Source organism: Brachyhypopomus gauderio, chromosome 4, assembly GCF_052324685.1.
Source record: "Brachyhypopomus gauderio isolate BG-103 chromosome 4, BGAUD_0.2, whole genome shotgun sequence".
Lineage (NCBI taxonomy): Eukaryota > Metazoa > Chordata > Actinopteri > Gymnotiformes > Hypopomidae > Brachyhypopomus > Brachyhypopomus gauderio.
In genome coordinates, this window is record NC_135214.1 from 15,709,655 (window position 1) to 15,725,591 (window position 15,937).

General features: G+C 44.7%; 1 protein-coding gene across 1 annotated transcript; it reads left to right on the forward strand.

Annotated features, from left to right (window-relative positions):
• The first annotated feature begins 2,172 nt into the window (after positions 1-2,172).
• Positions 2,173-15,750, forward strand: slc37a1 (solute carrier family 37 member 1). The gene is made up of 20 exons (XM_077002579.1): positions 2,173-2,329; positions 3,369-3,599; positions 6,163-6,244; positions 6,867-6,972; positions 7,380-7,458; positions 7,868-8,003; positions 8,332-8,408; positions 8,678-8,844; positions 9,415-9,461; positions 9,883-9,975; positions 10,056-10,184; positions 10,377-10,467; positions 10,607-10,669; positions 11,018-11,103; positions 11,195-11,243; positions 11,437-11,510; positions 11,688-11,766; positions 13,134-13,231; positions 13,338-13,402; positions 13,522-15,750. Exons 2-20 carry the CDS (start codon positions 3,544-3,546, stop codon positions 13,535-13,537), a joined length of 1,593 nt encoding a protein of 530 aa, XP_076858694.1. The 5' UTR covers positions 2,173-2,329; positions 3,369-3,543; the 3' UTR covers positions 13,538-15,750.
• Positions 15,751-15,937: the final 187 nt, after the last annotated feature.

Here is a 15,937-nt window from a genome sequence, read left to right on the forward strand (position 1 = left end):
AATAAACTTTAGATCACGTGAGAGGACGCCAAACAATAGTGGTTTTACGTCCATCTGGCAGTTACGCATTTTTGCACGTTGAGGTTGTGAAACATTTTTTTCTTTTTCTTTTCTTTACATGGAGAAGATGTATTTTCTCCAGCAATTTTTGCTCTCTCCAGAACTGTTTTTGTATGCATTTGCCATCTTTACATCGCGATCATGTACAGAACCACTTGACTTGAGGCATGATACGTCATCGTTTATGCGAAAAACCCTTTTCCATCCAGTTTTTCCGAATTTTGGCGATGCGATAGTCTAACTTTTCCACCTCCTCCTAGCGTAAATATCTTTTTGCGATATTTGGGGCTTTTTTCGAATTTTGGTCTTTTTCCATCCAGCTTTTTTCATGCGCATTTTCAAAATGCGCAAAAACTCGGTGGATGGAAAACCCACTGAGTTACTAGTTCGCCAACCACTGGCGATCGATCGCTATAGGCGCAGCATAGAGGAAACATATAAGACATAACCCCCCCCCCCCCCCCCCCCTCACTCCACTTTTGGGGGAAAAAGATTCCCCCCATCACAATGCTGGCTACGGGCCTGCATATATATATATATTTTACATTATTAATTAATTAATAGCTTAATCCTAATTTTATAACATTTTGTTTCATTATTGACATTGTTAAGCACTTGTGATGAGTAAAAATGCTGCATAACAATGCTTTATAAATAAAACTTTTATTATAACAATTATTATTAAATAATATATAATTATTAAATTATCACAAAATAGCACCAAAATAGAACGCAATAAAGCTTTGCCAATTGCCTGCCGTTTCCACAAAAAAAGTGGAGATAACTTTTTTTTCAGTATTTTCCCACCACATTATTAATTGAAAGCTGTGTGTGATTGGTCAGATGTGTGGAGCACACGCATGACATGCGGGCAGTGGAGACATTCTTTGCAGTGTTGTCCGAAACGATATGTGGTAGTATAAAGAAACACCCCTCAAAAACAGGGGAAGGAACATTTACCTGACAAAAAATAATGTTGCATTGTGTTCCAGGTTTGAAAAGCGCTAAAGTAGGCTAAAGTACTTATTATTATTTCGAATAATTTCGAGTATATGTATAAATATTTAAGTTTAAGGTGCTGGGAAATATTGAAAATGGCCTTTTTCCAATATTGAAAAGTGACGTACAAGTGCTTGAATTCCACCTTGTAAAGGTGTATGAACCCACATTGTTCATTGCGCTGAAGAGGTGCACGGGCGGAGCCACCGCGATTGCGTCATTTTTGGGACCCTCGCGCTGGTCGCGACGCGCCAAGTATAAACTGGCACCGACTGAGGGAATAAACTCTCCGCTCTCTACCACTAGCAGAAGCAGAGCAATATGCGCAAGGAGAGACAGCGAGGCACCGAAGGACAAATAAAAACGATATTGGAAAAAAACTGTGGCACTTGCAGAGCACAAGCGCAATACTGAAGGAAAAAGCGGCTCCCAAATAGGATCCTAAAACGACTCCCATTGTGGAGCCGGTTTAATCGTTCACTTCAAAGAGTCGGCTCCTAGAACCGGATCGTTCGCGAACAACACATCACTAATAGCTAGTTAAATGCCGTGATAGAATGTGAGAGAAAAAAAACTTCCTTTTCATCCTTTCGTGCTGCGTCGCCCTATCGCCCTACTGAACACACCGCCCCTGCTTGGCCCTCAAATGAACAGGTTACAGCCGGTCCATCGCCTAATTGACTACTGAATATCTGAAAGCCACTAGAGGTCACTAATAATGACTGTTTCGCAATTTGCTTATTCCTCTCATTTGAGCTGCACTGTACAGTAAATTATAATAATAACCTCTTTAAAACACACTACTACTTTTGGTCTAACGTCATGCTCATTTAAGATATCTGTATTTGAATCAGTGTTCAGCGATGCCATTTCAGTCCATGGGGCCTCTTAGGACGACGGTCATAGAATGACAACTGCCTGCCTGCAACAGACCGAAACAAACTGTGAGCCGAAACAAACTACATCCTCTACTGCTCATATTTTAATTGAACTTCCATCCTCCCCTCACAAGAATCAGGCGTGCTGTGCCACGGTGGCCAAATTGTTCTACAACCTGCAACCGGTGATTATAGAAACCGGATCACTTTGGAACGAAAGTCACGTCCGGCGCACGTCACTTCCGCTCTGGGCTGCTCGCTCACGTGCGGTCGGGGCTTCACGTCGCACTCCGGCTCGCGCGCCGTGGCTCGCAGGACACAAGGAAGACGTCTGGGCTGCATACTAAATGTCATACACCTCCATAATGGCAACGATGACACCGCCGCTTACGGTAGGAACGTGATCAATATGTAAACGTGGTACTGTACGTTATCAGAGCTAACAGGGCAAATTATTTGGGGATCTTTAATCTGATGTTTCTCCGGTGAGGATACCTGCTGTCGTGTTGATCGTTTTCAAACGGACAGGATGGCTCATACAAAAAACAAATACTCTCATTCTGCATAGACGTTTTTGTTCATTGTATAGATAAATAGCAGCTGAAATGGATGGACGTTCGGTGTGTTTGTCTGGATTTTCATACAAGGTATCTTGAGCATCCTGTAAAGTTCAGAACAAATCTATGGCAACAAATATTTGCCAACTGAACTTTATCTACCAGAGAGAAAATGAGTCTAAATGAAGTTTCTGTGTGATTTAAGTTATATTATTCTTGTGATTATTAGTATTAGAAGTAGCTACTACTGGCCGGCTACTTCTCTTCCATTTAAAAGATTGCTAATAATACTAATACTAGTAATAGTGCTGCTCTGGTGCAGGTAGAACAGTAGTGCTCCTAGTAGAACAGGGTCTTGGGTTTGGTTCCAAGTGAGCACATCATACCATCAGACAGATAAATATATAAGTTGCTCTACATAAGCGCATGTGTCAAATGCGGTTGGTCCAGAAGTAGCGTTGGAGTAGACGAAGCCCTAAAAATAAAATGATGAAGTCAGTTGTCAAAGACGGTATAGTCTCCGCGTGTGCTGCCCTGTTTAGAGCTGAAGAATGGATATCTACCTACGTCTGATCTAATAAAGATGTTAAACATCGTGTTGATTTGCCAAACTGGTTATTTCTGTCATTGCTTGCGAGTGTGCTGTTTGTCCAATCAAAGCACGCGCTGAGCCTGGAGCGCTGTTGTCTGCACGTGCATCATGCCATCCAGTCTGAATTGATGTCACATGTCCCGATAGCACAGACTACTTTCACTGTGCTCCAAAGTTCATCTGATATAAACTTTGACTTATAGTAGATAAGAAGTAGATCGTGATTTCATAGTGTGAGGAAAACCTGATATTCTGAAGCTCTTTCTCGCACTCTTTTCTCAGGGGAAACGTCCTACGTCCAGTGGAACCCAGCACTGAGGCATCATGTTTCTTGTGGCTGAGCTCACAGTGCCCTGGTGGTCAGAACTGTGCTCTGTGACCACGTATCTGCCGTTACTGTGTCTTCTCTTCCTGTAAACACGCCCCGCTGCCTGATAGACTCCGCATAAGCACCGACATGGCACCCGTGCCCCCCGGCATTCGGTTCCTAGCCTCCTTTAACCGGGACCAGTGGTGAGTTCACCCAGCTCTCCTCCCTCAGCCCTGCCCGCTTCTCCTGGGCACATACTCGCTGATCTCTCTGTCTCTCAAAGACTGTCTCTCAGCAGGGCTGCCTCTGAGACAGTCTCCTTCAGCTCAAGGTCTGTGTGCGTTGGTAGACTGTATCATTTGATTGGCTTTTTAGCTTTTTATTTATTTTTGCTCTACGTGCTCTGCCTCTCAGAGGAGATGTTAGGACCCTGGATTGTCCAGTCACTAGTGAAGACGCTCTAGAGCCTTAAGGTTTTGCTGGTCTGTAGCTGTCAGTTCTTGTCGGTGCTCTTGTTGGTCTCTAGTGAGAAATGCACCTGTCTTTCTACATTCCCGATTTAGGTCATATTAAAACTATTAGTGTCTGTGTTCCCGGTTTGCAGTCACAGTACTGGCCTGGTGTCCTGTGTGCATATAAAGCCCAGTGCAAGAGTTAAAAGTATTATTGGCAGATTAGAACACTCTAAAACTGGCTCTAAGAAAACATTGGTTTGGTTTCATGGCAATGAGGAACTGTTTCTCACCGTAGAGGACATGCTTTCTGAAATGTAAATATTTTTTTTACCAATGGCAGTGCTGGTACTGCTCCAGATTTAGTTCTGTCCGGTAAGGGTGTTGAGCCATATGTTAATGAATTACATGCAGACCTGTTTGAGCTGATTGCTGATTGACTGTTTATGGCTGTGTGTCTGTAGAACTGTATGTCCTTCTGCTGTTGGGTTGATGTGTGTCGCTCTGTCTGTGAATGTGCAACTAGCCAGTGTGGAAGAGTTTTGTCCACCAGAAGATGAATAAGCTTGGCGTGCCCTTTTTGATCTCAGGACACGCACGCACGCACGCACGCACGCACGCACGCACACACACACACACACACACACACACACACACACACACACACACACCAGTCAGACCTGCTGTGGTCACCCTTAAAGGAGAATGGGCATTTTTACGCTGCCCCACGGCTTGTTTGAAATTCTAATTTTTGCTCATTAATACATTTTAGAAAATCACATTGTCCCCAATGAGACCTTTGTCTTACTCTATGTGAGTATAAGACATTCAAATGAGGTAAATAGTTGTCTTCCGGCTGCAAACAGATAAGTGTTTTGACAGCTCCGGGATCCTGTGTGTAGTGGATGAAGTAAATAATCTCTTTAGGGAGTCTTTATTGATGTGGAGAGAGCACAGCTGCCCTGAGTTTTCTCTCTCATACATCGGTGCATTTTTAGAATCAGCTCAGTTCCCCAAGATGTCACATTAGCTGAAGACTTGAGTGGGTTTAGAGTATCTGGATGTTTTGTAGTGAAACCACTAAGCTACACTTGAGAAGTGTGAACACGTATTGGCAGTACAGCGTGTAGGCTTTGAGGAAGCCGCTGTTCCTCATCGCTATAACGATCAGTTTGTCGTCACTCTGACGTGTCAGGCATGTCACCGTATGCTGAATGTGTTTGCTGTCCGGGAGTTTTTCTCTTTTTTGTGTCCCATACACACCCTAGGAACACAAGCCAAATATGAGGATACGAGGTAGAGAGACATGCTGTGGGTGACAGGTCACCCTGCCCTGAATATTGACTCTATGGATAATGAGTGTGCTATATATATATATATATATATTTTTACAATGTGGCTTTTACTACATCTTTGGTTAGGTATAGACAATACGTGAATGAACAAGGTGAAGTTATATCTGGTGTAAGAGTGAGGTTTTATTGAGAGGGAGAGGGAGAGAGAGACATTGGCCAGCAGACAGAAACAAGAGCTAAGAGCTCATGAGTATTTCATGTGTTCAGACCCCACAAGTAATACGAGTAGCGATAAAGGAACTCTTATAGTATTCATGTCAGTCCTGTTGAGTGAGTCCCGTACGAACACCGCAGGTGTGGGAGCTCCAGGCTGCCCGGCCTTAGCGGCCAGCCCGACAGGCGTGGTGTGGGCGCCCGCCAGGTTTGCGGTCAGGTTGGGCTTCTCACAAGTCCTCGACAAGTGCTCGTCTGTTTACCAGACACGCGAGATTGTGTGCATGGCGGAGTTGAGAGTGGGTGTGACGGGAGGCTTATGTTTCTGCTCTACACAGATATCTGGAGGCTTCACTATGCTTTTTGCCTGCGGAGGTGCAGTCAATGTGTAAACCACAGACCCAAAGGGCACTGCCTAAAAATAGGCTTTTTTGTGTGTGTGCGTGTTTGCTGATCTTCATCAAAGACCTGTTTTTCTTTCTGGCCACATCGTTGTGCCAAGTGAATGTGGCTACAGCTGAGAAGAGTACGGTTGTGATCCCAGCTGATCACTGATGATCCCAGATGATCACTGATGATCCCAGATGATCACTGATGATCCCAGCTGATCACTGTTGCTCTTGACAATGCCACTGAACCAAATGTCGCTCCAGGAAGAAGCAGTTTATAGTATCTAAATGTAAAAGTTCCTCTTTCGCTTCCCCTTAATGTGTTGTGTGTGTGTGTGTGTGTGTGTGTGTGTGTGTGTGTGTGTGTGTGCGTGTGTGTGTGTGTGTGTGTGTGTGTGTGTGTGTGTGTGTGTTTAGGTACCGAGCCTTCACATTTGCTCTCACCTTCCTGCTCTACACCAGCTACCACTTGTCCCGGAAACCCATCAGCATTGTCAAGGTAACCGCACACAGTCAGCCCCTCCCTGCAGACTCAGTAAAGGCCCCCCAGCCATGATAACAGTGTTGTCTGTGGTCACAGCTGTGATAATGCAATAGCACTCCACAACATCACATTCTCTCTGAGACACCAGCCACGTCCAACAACTCGGCGATAACTGGAATTACAGCACGCACAGAAATGGAAAGTGACATTGTGTCCTTTCTGTGCAGGAAACAGTTTGAATACGAATGTCTGCTTGTTTTAGAGAGGGACGTCAGATCTCTGAAGGTCACTAATGAAGGTGCACACAGTCACACAGTCCAGCTGCTATTTTCAATGGCGTTCTGGATTCCACAGAGAATCCTCTGTGTGGCAGGGTGGCTACGTGGTGGTGTTCATGCTCTGCAAAACAGCAGCGTGTGCTGGTGGAGCCGTAGTAACAGTCTGTCGGTAGTAGTGCTGATCGGGCCACACATGGCCCTGTCCGCAGAGCAACGTGGGTTCTGGAGAGCTTAAGTCAATGGATGTTAGTGCTCCTAATAAGTGTGTTTTGTGTGTGTGTGTGTGTGTGTGTGTGTGTGTGTGTGTGTGTGTGTGTGTGTGTGTGTGTGTGTTTGTGTGTGTGTGGTGGTTTGTTCAGAGCGAGCTGCACAAGAATTGTTCGTTGGTCAGAGAGCTGCCCACTGACGGCACCTCTCAGCAGCTCAACCTTCCTGTGGAAACAGACTGCAGCTGGAAACCATTTGGTAACACTCTCTCACTCTCCTTCTCTTTTTTCTCTGTTTTTCTCCCTTTCTCTCTCTCTCTCTCTCTCTCTCTCTCTCTCTCTCTGAATTCAGTGTTCTGTGTGTTGTCTGTAATCTTCCCTTCTCTCTGTCAGGCTCAGTGAAAATCAATGTTATCGACACAATCAAATAGTCTCTACATGACATAACACTATCAAAGAAAACTGTCTGCAGTCTCTACACAACATAACACTTAAGGAAAACTGTTTCTGTACATGGCTTGTGACCACTCATTTTGTGGGCAACAAAACAATAATTTCCTCTTCTTTGTCTTTTAGCCTTATTTGCTAACCCATATATTTTTATATCCTTTTGTGTGTCTGTGTGTGTGTGTGTGTGTGTGTGTGTGTGTCCATATTTACACACAGACAAAGACAATTATAAGCAGTTGTTGGGCGCAATGGACTATTCCTTTCTGTGCGCATATGCAGTAGGAATGTACCTGAGGTAAGATCCCCCTCCCCCGCCTGTGCCACAACAAACACGCCGATCCCAACCGCTCAGGGTTTTATGTCCTGAAAGATAAAATGATCATATGTATAATGATTACAGCCCTGATGTTGGTTATTTTGTAGAAACATCAGTGTTTTCCACTGACCGTCAGGAGTGAATTTGACCTCAGGGCTCGAGTCCCGCTATAAACATACCCAGTATATATTGAATTCAGCAAAAACACACATGCATACACATTTGTTTTTGTCGACATAACCTGCTGCTTCCACAAAGGGCTAGGAACCCAAGAAATGTCATTATTCAATCACACACACACCACACACACACACACACACACACATGCGTGTGCTTGCAGGTATCCGTCTGTCCCAACCCTGCAGTAACACTGCGGTTCCTCCTGTAGTGGGATCATCGGGGAGCGTCTGCCCATCCGGCTGTACCTGACCGTGGGCATGCTGACCAGTGGCATCTTCACCTGCCTGTTCGGCCTGGGCCACATCTACAACATCCACAGCCTGGGCTTCTACATCTTTGCCCAGGTGAGCTGCTGATGTGCACCTGCACACACCCAGACACACAAACGTCACTCTGGTTTGTGGAAACTCGCCACAGTACACAGAAAGAGTCAACAGAGCACCATGGAGCGGTTATGCTTTTAACACTTTTGGTTTTTCCAAGGAATTGTTTTTGTGTTGTACAAGAGTTATGCAAGTGCTCTCTCTCTCTCTTTCTCTTTCTCTCTCTCTCTCTCTCTCTCTCTCTCTCTCTCTCTCTCTCTCTCTCTCTCTCTCTCTCTCTCTCTCTTTCTCTCTCTCTCCCCCTCTCTCTTCTCCCTCATTTGCACTTCCTCTCTCCCTCTTGTTACAGATTGCCAACGGCTTGGTTCAGACGACTGGCTGGCCCAGTGTGGTAACGTGCATTGGGAACTGGTTTGGCAAGGGAAGGTGAGCGTCTGAGTTCTTTGAGTTCTTATTATTGTGTCTGTGAGGACCTCAACAACCACACTGCCCTGACGTCCTGAGCACAGTCCTGTCATGCACTTTTTAATTTACCGAAATCCCTTTTATTTTTAGAGTTGACGTTTCTTTGAATAAGTGTCTCATGATCAAACATTAGGAAACGTTCCTTGACTTGAACATGAGCGTAGCAGGAGATAAATATCTTGGATATGAAGCGGCAGGTTGTGATCATTGTTGCTGTGGTGTGTCATCAGGAGGGGTATGATCATGGGCCTGTGGAACTCACACACGTCAGTCGGAAACATCCTGGGTTCCCTCATCGCGGGATACTACGTGTCCTCTAACTGGGGGCTGTCCTTCATCGTCCCCGGCATCATCATCGCCGTCATGGGCATCGTTTGCTTCTTGTTCCTTATTGAGCGTGAGTCCTTTTATCTGGTGGCTGTTTTGATTGATTATGAACCGTTTAATGTCGAGCAGATCAGGCTTTATACAAAGTGCTCCCAGTAGAACTATGCAGGTTATATTGTTTGTTTCTTATTATGGCAACATTCGCAGCAGCGTTTGCTATTCCATTTGCAAATGAGGCCTATGACAGCAGAATGTTTGAGTTCTGTGCTTCGAGTGTCCTGAACCATCACTGACATCACAGATCCCTGTGATCTTTAATTTCTTAAGGCTTTCATTCTTTAACACAATATGCAGCAATATTAATTGCATGATAGGATGGTTGACTGTGTTTTGCAGGTCTAGGTGTCATTAAAAGCTTGATTTGGGCTCTTTTAACATTAGATAAGTCACACACACATGTCTGTGCACATTGACATCAGTGTAAACCAAAAGAATATCCACGACTGGTATGATGACCACGCTCACTTGCCCTCTCTCCTCTCTCATCATTGTGTGTGAGCGTGTGTGTGTGTGAGCATGCGTGTCTTACTAGCATAACATTCTAAGTGCATTGTTTTTTATCTCTATTGCTTCTCTACAGACCCCAATGATCTGAAGAGTGTCGGCGCTCAGAACACCGACACCCAGGCAAGTCCAGCCCGCCCTTCGTGTGGTGTGTGTGTGTGCGCGCGTGAGAGAGACAGAGCGCTTGTGTGTATTATAGGGTTAAGATTAAGGTTAATGATGGTTAGATATCATGAGCGCTCCTGTTCTACTGTGGTTTCCATAGCAACTGTCTCTGTGGAACACCTGGAAAACAGGACAGAGAGCCCTTACGGAAAATGTAAACGTCATTTATAATGTTTATACATACTCACTCTCACTCTTTCTCTTTCTCTCTCTCTCCCGCTCCCTAATCCCAATCATCCCCCCCCCCCACAAATACACACACACACACACACACACACACACACACACACACACACACACACACACACACACACACACACACACACACACACACATATATATGTGTGTATACATATTATACACACACTCCAACCCCCAGTTGTGTTCATGGCAGAAGGTACAGAGGAAGTGGAGTGGTGTTAATGGCCATAAACACCTGTACTTGCAGTACAAGCACAAATCCAAAATCAAGGTCAGACCTGCAGCCCTATAGACTCTTTCAGCTCCATGTCTTTAGGGCCACTGCTCTTATATGTAATCTGTGTGTGTCAGAGCTCCGATACAGAGCTGCTCCTGGGAGAGGACAGCACAGGTGTGTGTGTTCCTGTGCAGCAGATCATGGTGGTGAAGAGTGGGGCGGAGCCCTCGGCCATTAGCTTCATGGGAGCCCTGCGTATACCGGTGAGTCCCGCTCCCACATTCCTCCACCCACCATTCTGTAGGCTACGCCCCCTACTACAAACTACAGAATCAGTACATCCAGTCTGTGCATCCATCCATCTGTACATATGCTGATCCCACGAAAATCAACATATCTGCAATCCCTGAGTATGTGTATACACACCTGACCTTTCATCCGAACCCCCTGGACAGGGCGTGGTGGAATTCTCTCTCTGTCTGCTGTTTGCTAAACTGGTCAGCTACACCTTCCTGTTCTGGCTGCCCCTGTATATCACTAAAGCAGGTGAGACCGAGGATCACGCAGACCTTGTGAAATAGGAATGTTGAGGGCCTTCTTTTGAGGATTCGTTTAACTGCCTAAACTTGTCAGGTTGGTTATGGAGGAGATGGATAACATTTTCTTTTGTCTTCCTCCGTCACAGCTCACCTTGACGCAAAGAAGGCAGGAGACCTCTCCACCCTGTTTGATGTCGGAGGAATTGTCGGTATGTGGAGTCACCTGCTCTGTGTTTAGTTATAGTAATGGGTGGGGACAGCTGACTCCTTTACGATCCTGAACAAGGAAATTTAGTGTATAACATTATGTCCTATTATATAAAATGGATTTACCAGAACAGTTTAAGCCGTTTTTTTTTTACATTTGTTGAATCTAGGAACACTATATTTTCAACTGAATTGAAAAAGAGATTCTTGTTTCTAATGTAAATGTAAATGTGCCATATTTTGTCAATTGTGATTTTTCTGTTTCTGTTCCCATTTATCACATACTTATGTTGTGTATGTATCGTTTGTTAGTAACAGGAAGGTGTGTGTCTGCATGTCTGCGTCTGTAGGTGGTGTTCTTGCGGGTGTGGTCTCTGATAAGCTGGGAAAGAGAGCCACTACGTGTGCCGTAATGCTGCTTTTGGCTGCACCGACAGTATGTGCCTTTACTGCCCCCTGGAGGACAGGATTACACTTACACATATTGTCACATTCCGATGGCTGAAATTGCTGCCTGTGTTTTCTAGCTGTATGGCTTTTCCATGATGAGCCAGTTTGGCCTGGGACCAACTATTGGTAAGATCACCACCTGAACAAGCAGAGCTGAACATCGAAGCCAAACACAGCTCGTGGTTTTGGACGTTCAGTGTACTGAAACATTCGCCCATTTTTCTCGTGATCCACCCATACTGAGGGACACTTTGCATGATATTTCCTGTGCAGTTTGTGTGGAATATTAAGTGTGTTTTTTGAAACCCTTGACCCATAGGGATGCTGCTGGTGTGTGGTGGCTTAGTTAATGGACCCTATGCCCTCATCACCACAGCTGTGTCTGCTGATTTGGTGAGTGTGTGTGGGTTTGTGTGCATTTGTATCCGTGTGTCCACTTATATATTAGACTCCATAAAAGGTTCACACTTTTTCAAGTGTTAACATTTTTAGGCTGTTGTGTGTTCGTGTGTCTATATATGAAGAGAGAGAAATTTCCTCTGCTGACCCTTTGAACTTTTCAACATACAGGGAACCCACAAGAGTCTGAAAGGCAATGCGAGGGCTCTCTCCACTGTCACAGCCATTATTGATGGGACAGGATCTGTTGGTAAGTGCATCACACAGTGGCTGGACGATCGTGTTTAACCCGTTTAGTATAGCTCGCTCACAATTTTCTTAACAACTATGCTGTTACACAGCTAATACACAGTGGATTTTAGTAATTCGTTCATTATTCATCAGAGATCAAGATTAAGCTCAGTATATTGAAATTCCTCAGCAGTATCTGTACTGGTGAAGAATGTCTTCACTGCCGTACTGTAACCCATTCAGCCTATAAAGGCCATAAAGAGTCAAGAACAAACTGCCAGTCGTTTTCTGAGCAAATGGAAAGTCTACCGACAGTGAACAGCATTCGTATGGCTGCAGGTTGAACATCTCAAGAGCTTCGTCTGTTGCTATAGTTACGTCTTCGATTCCGACTAGGGAGCAGAACGAGCCGTAAGCACCGTGTGAACTGTAGTCGTCGTCCACTTTAGCTGCTTGTGAAGGTCCTTCACACCAGATGAGCCCGTGGCTGTTCTGGAGGAGTGCTGGAGTAGAAACGCTCTCCTGCGGCCTGCGGTGAAGATCACCGTGACGGGCTGGTTGGAGACTGCCAGTGTTGTCGGTTCCTGGCTGAATGTCTGCGTGAAGCTGTAACCAGCGTGCAGGGCGTATTTGCTGCATCAAACCCTGTGCCTGGTTGAAGTAACAGGAAATTGGAGCAACAGTTTCTGGACTCATGACAACATTACAATGATTCTGGGAGGTGTTTTATAGACCTTTCGTTGGAAAAGCTCAGACTCGTTCGAGACATGTCGCCCTCTCCCAGCTTTCTGAGAAAGGGATCGTTAGCGTTACGCGGAAGTGTGCACGTTGCTCCCTCCTCTCCTCTGAAAGACCTGCAGTGGGGTGCCCACATGAAAGCCTAGTTGATTGCCTTTGTGTTATGCTGCAAATCGCTTAGGAACCGGGTTTAACAAAAGGCACAAATGGGTTTATAAAAAGTGATGAATATGCAAATAATTACATTTGGAAAAAATAAAATGATCGTTTCAGAATTCATTTGGATCAGCCAAATTCAAAATAATTTATTTCTCGGTACGCATATCCAAGAAAAATGTTTATTGGTGGTGAAAGGTTTTTGATTTGTAAGAATAAAATGGCTTCAGCAACAGCATATGGAAGATCAATTTCACAGAGGGTCAGAAGTACATATCTAAACAGCAGCTGTATTTGGTAGTGAACTCTCTGACTCTAGTTTTGCTCTGTTCTAAAGTGTCAGTCGTAGCTGCTTCTGGTCAAGACTGATGCTACAGTCTTTAGGATCAAAAATAAATAAAAAGATTGTCTTTGAAAAACTTAATTAAGGATCCATAAAGGTCTTGTCCCTCTCGGGCGTCAGTGTGACTCATTCCCCTCTCCCTCATGTAGGTGCTGCACTAGGCCCCCTGCTGGCCGGGCTGCTGTCTGCGCACGGCTGGGATCAGGTCTTCTACATGCTCATGACTGCAGACTTTTTAGCACTACTGGTGAGTCCTGCATCGCGCAGACGCACACACGTCAGTTCTGCAGCACCGACCGCACAAGCATAGTCGGGGCGACGCGCTTAACCTCTACGCTTCGCCTCGTTTACAGCTGCTGCTGAGGTTGGTGTCGAAGGAGATGAGGTCCAAGAAGAGCTCTCAGGAATCCGCGGTGGAGTGAGTCGCGTTTCTCTCCCTTTACGCCTGTTTAACCACCTTTCCGTTTATCTGAGACCACGCTGAGATCAGTGGAAGAAGCGCTATGTGTCTGATTGGTGTATCTGTCTGGCTTCTAGACTGAAGGAGCACTGAGCACTTTGCACTAAACGGGAGCGTGAGCTGCAGGAGAGATGGAGCGTTTCATCCAACCTAGAGCACATCTCCAACCCGGACCAGGACTGCACCTCCGCCCACTTCTGCCTGCCACGCCTCGTTTTGGAGTGGAAGCCTTATAGGACAAGACCAAAATGTCACTTGCTTTGTCTGTTTACTTCACTGTTGCCCAATCCTGGGTCCTGTGTAGCAGACTACTGCTAGTTTGTCTAACTGTGGAGGGATTTGAAGCCCAGCTTTCCCTACAGGTTGGACATTAACTTGCATTAGTTAGTATTTATAATAATGTTAATTAGTCATGAGTGCTAATGTTCTTGTGATAAGTCCAAAGTCACGTTTTGCAGAATTCGTTAAATGGTACATCATTTAATGTACTTGGATATTAATATATGAAGTAGCTTGCAGAATTCTGTAAGCCTATCGAATCGTTTGAAAGTGCTGTTCCACGTTTATTGAAGTACATATAATAGCTGTTTGCTCCCTAGTCAGAAATGGATATTTATAATTTAGCACAAATAACTGCTTGAAAAGCTCCTTTACAATGGGAATTGGAAGATTACCTGAAGAGGTTGTGTCCATTCTGAAGATGCATGTACACCGTAGCAGGTCTGAAGTAGCAGCACGGGTCTGTTGGTCTAGCTCTATATTAGTTTAAAGGCCCAGAGGAATGAGCGCACAGGTGCACTGTAGCTTCGCCGGCATGTCTGAGAAGCAGCATTGTTACTGTAAGAGGATAAAGTTAGTGGTGCAGCTGAGATTCTGCATCTCCGCTCGTCACTACGTACTGAGCTTGGTGTCTTGGACAAGGGAAGAATGTACACGGACTCACCACGAGTAGGAAATGTTACAACAGGGCTTTCAACAGCACAGAAATGCTAGCATGACCAACTGAATGAAACCAGTAAGGACCACTTAGTGGAATCTGGATTACACTAACCAGCTCCATCAAGCTCAGTAACCATTAGCACTACTGCTGTTTAGCAAATGTTGCATTTGGGCTTGTTTCTGTGCAATAGTAGTCGGTAAAGAGTGAATCTAAATGTCTTTTCAGAGACTTTCCTGTACACACAACGCGCTCTCTCATGCCCTTATTTTTCCACTTTTCTGTGTCAGTAGTTTTGTGCAGTATAAGCTCTACTTGAACCACTTAAAATCCCTTTGAGCACATGGATATTGGAAGGACAAATGTATTTTATGTATATATGGGTACTTTGTTAATATATTGTCATTCATTCCCATTTGCCTTTCTACAAACCAAAGTAATCTTTACGATTTATTTATGTAAAAATATATTTTCGTTATTTAAATACTGTGTCAAATACTGTGGTGGATATCGAGTGTTCTGTTTTCTCCTTTTACCCATTTTTTCCTTTGAACATTTTTGGAGTACGTATTGACGTTGGGTTTGACTGTTTTTGTTGTTGGGGTGTGTCATCTGTATCAGCAGTGGTCTGTAGGGTCATGGGCATCATTCATCTCACATGAGCGTTCAGATACAGCCAGTATGACAGCCAGTATGACCTGTACTGTGTTCTCGTACACTGCCACGCAGACCTTCGTATGCGTTTAGTTTTTTTTTCTTTTTGGCTGAAACAAAGCTGTTATTTTTTGACACACGCGCACCCTCCCCTGCCAGCTCATCCCTGTGTTTGTCTGTGTGCGTACACGTGTGTGAGTGACGGACAGAGAATCTCTGTGGGTAAAACCCATCCTGTGCTGGCAAAGACAAACGGGAGCTCAATTCTCTCTGCGCCGTTAAACCACAGTCTGCCTCGGATCTTAGGATTTGTACGGGACATTTTGACTTTGACTGAGTGCCACTTGTATCCACTGTCTGATTCACCAGAGGCTGTGGGCTGCTTGCTTGTGTCAAGCAGTAATTGTGGCACAAGCTCCGTTTACTGTAGGGCACGTTATGTGGACGGTAAATGTGTCTTGTATGACAAATGTATGTGTAATGTATGTTTTTTTTATGGAAATGGAAGTGTAATGCTTCACTGGTGTTGGGAGGAACTCACTGTGCCTTTTTACTGTTTCACTGCTCTTTTATGGGTTTGTTTTGCTTCTTTGTTTGTTTGTTTTTTGTTCTTGTCAGAATCCAAGGCAACATCTGAGTTGGGAAGTCACTGGGTAATGTTGCGTTTTACATTAGAATAATTAAGTTTAATTTTGAATAAAGGAAAATAAGTCCATTCAGTTTCGCTTTTTTGTGCGGTAATCAATATGTAATACATGTATTATATCCAAAAATATGTATGAAGAGTGAATATGCAGCGTCCACTTCTCTAGATGATTGGCTGTACTGTTCACCACTGAAAGCGTGTGTCCAGTACACGTCCTGTTCATGGCTAAATGGGCCACGGTTCGGTTCATCGGGAC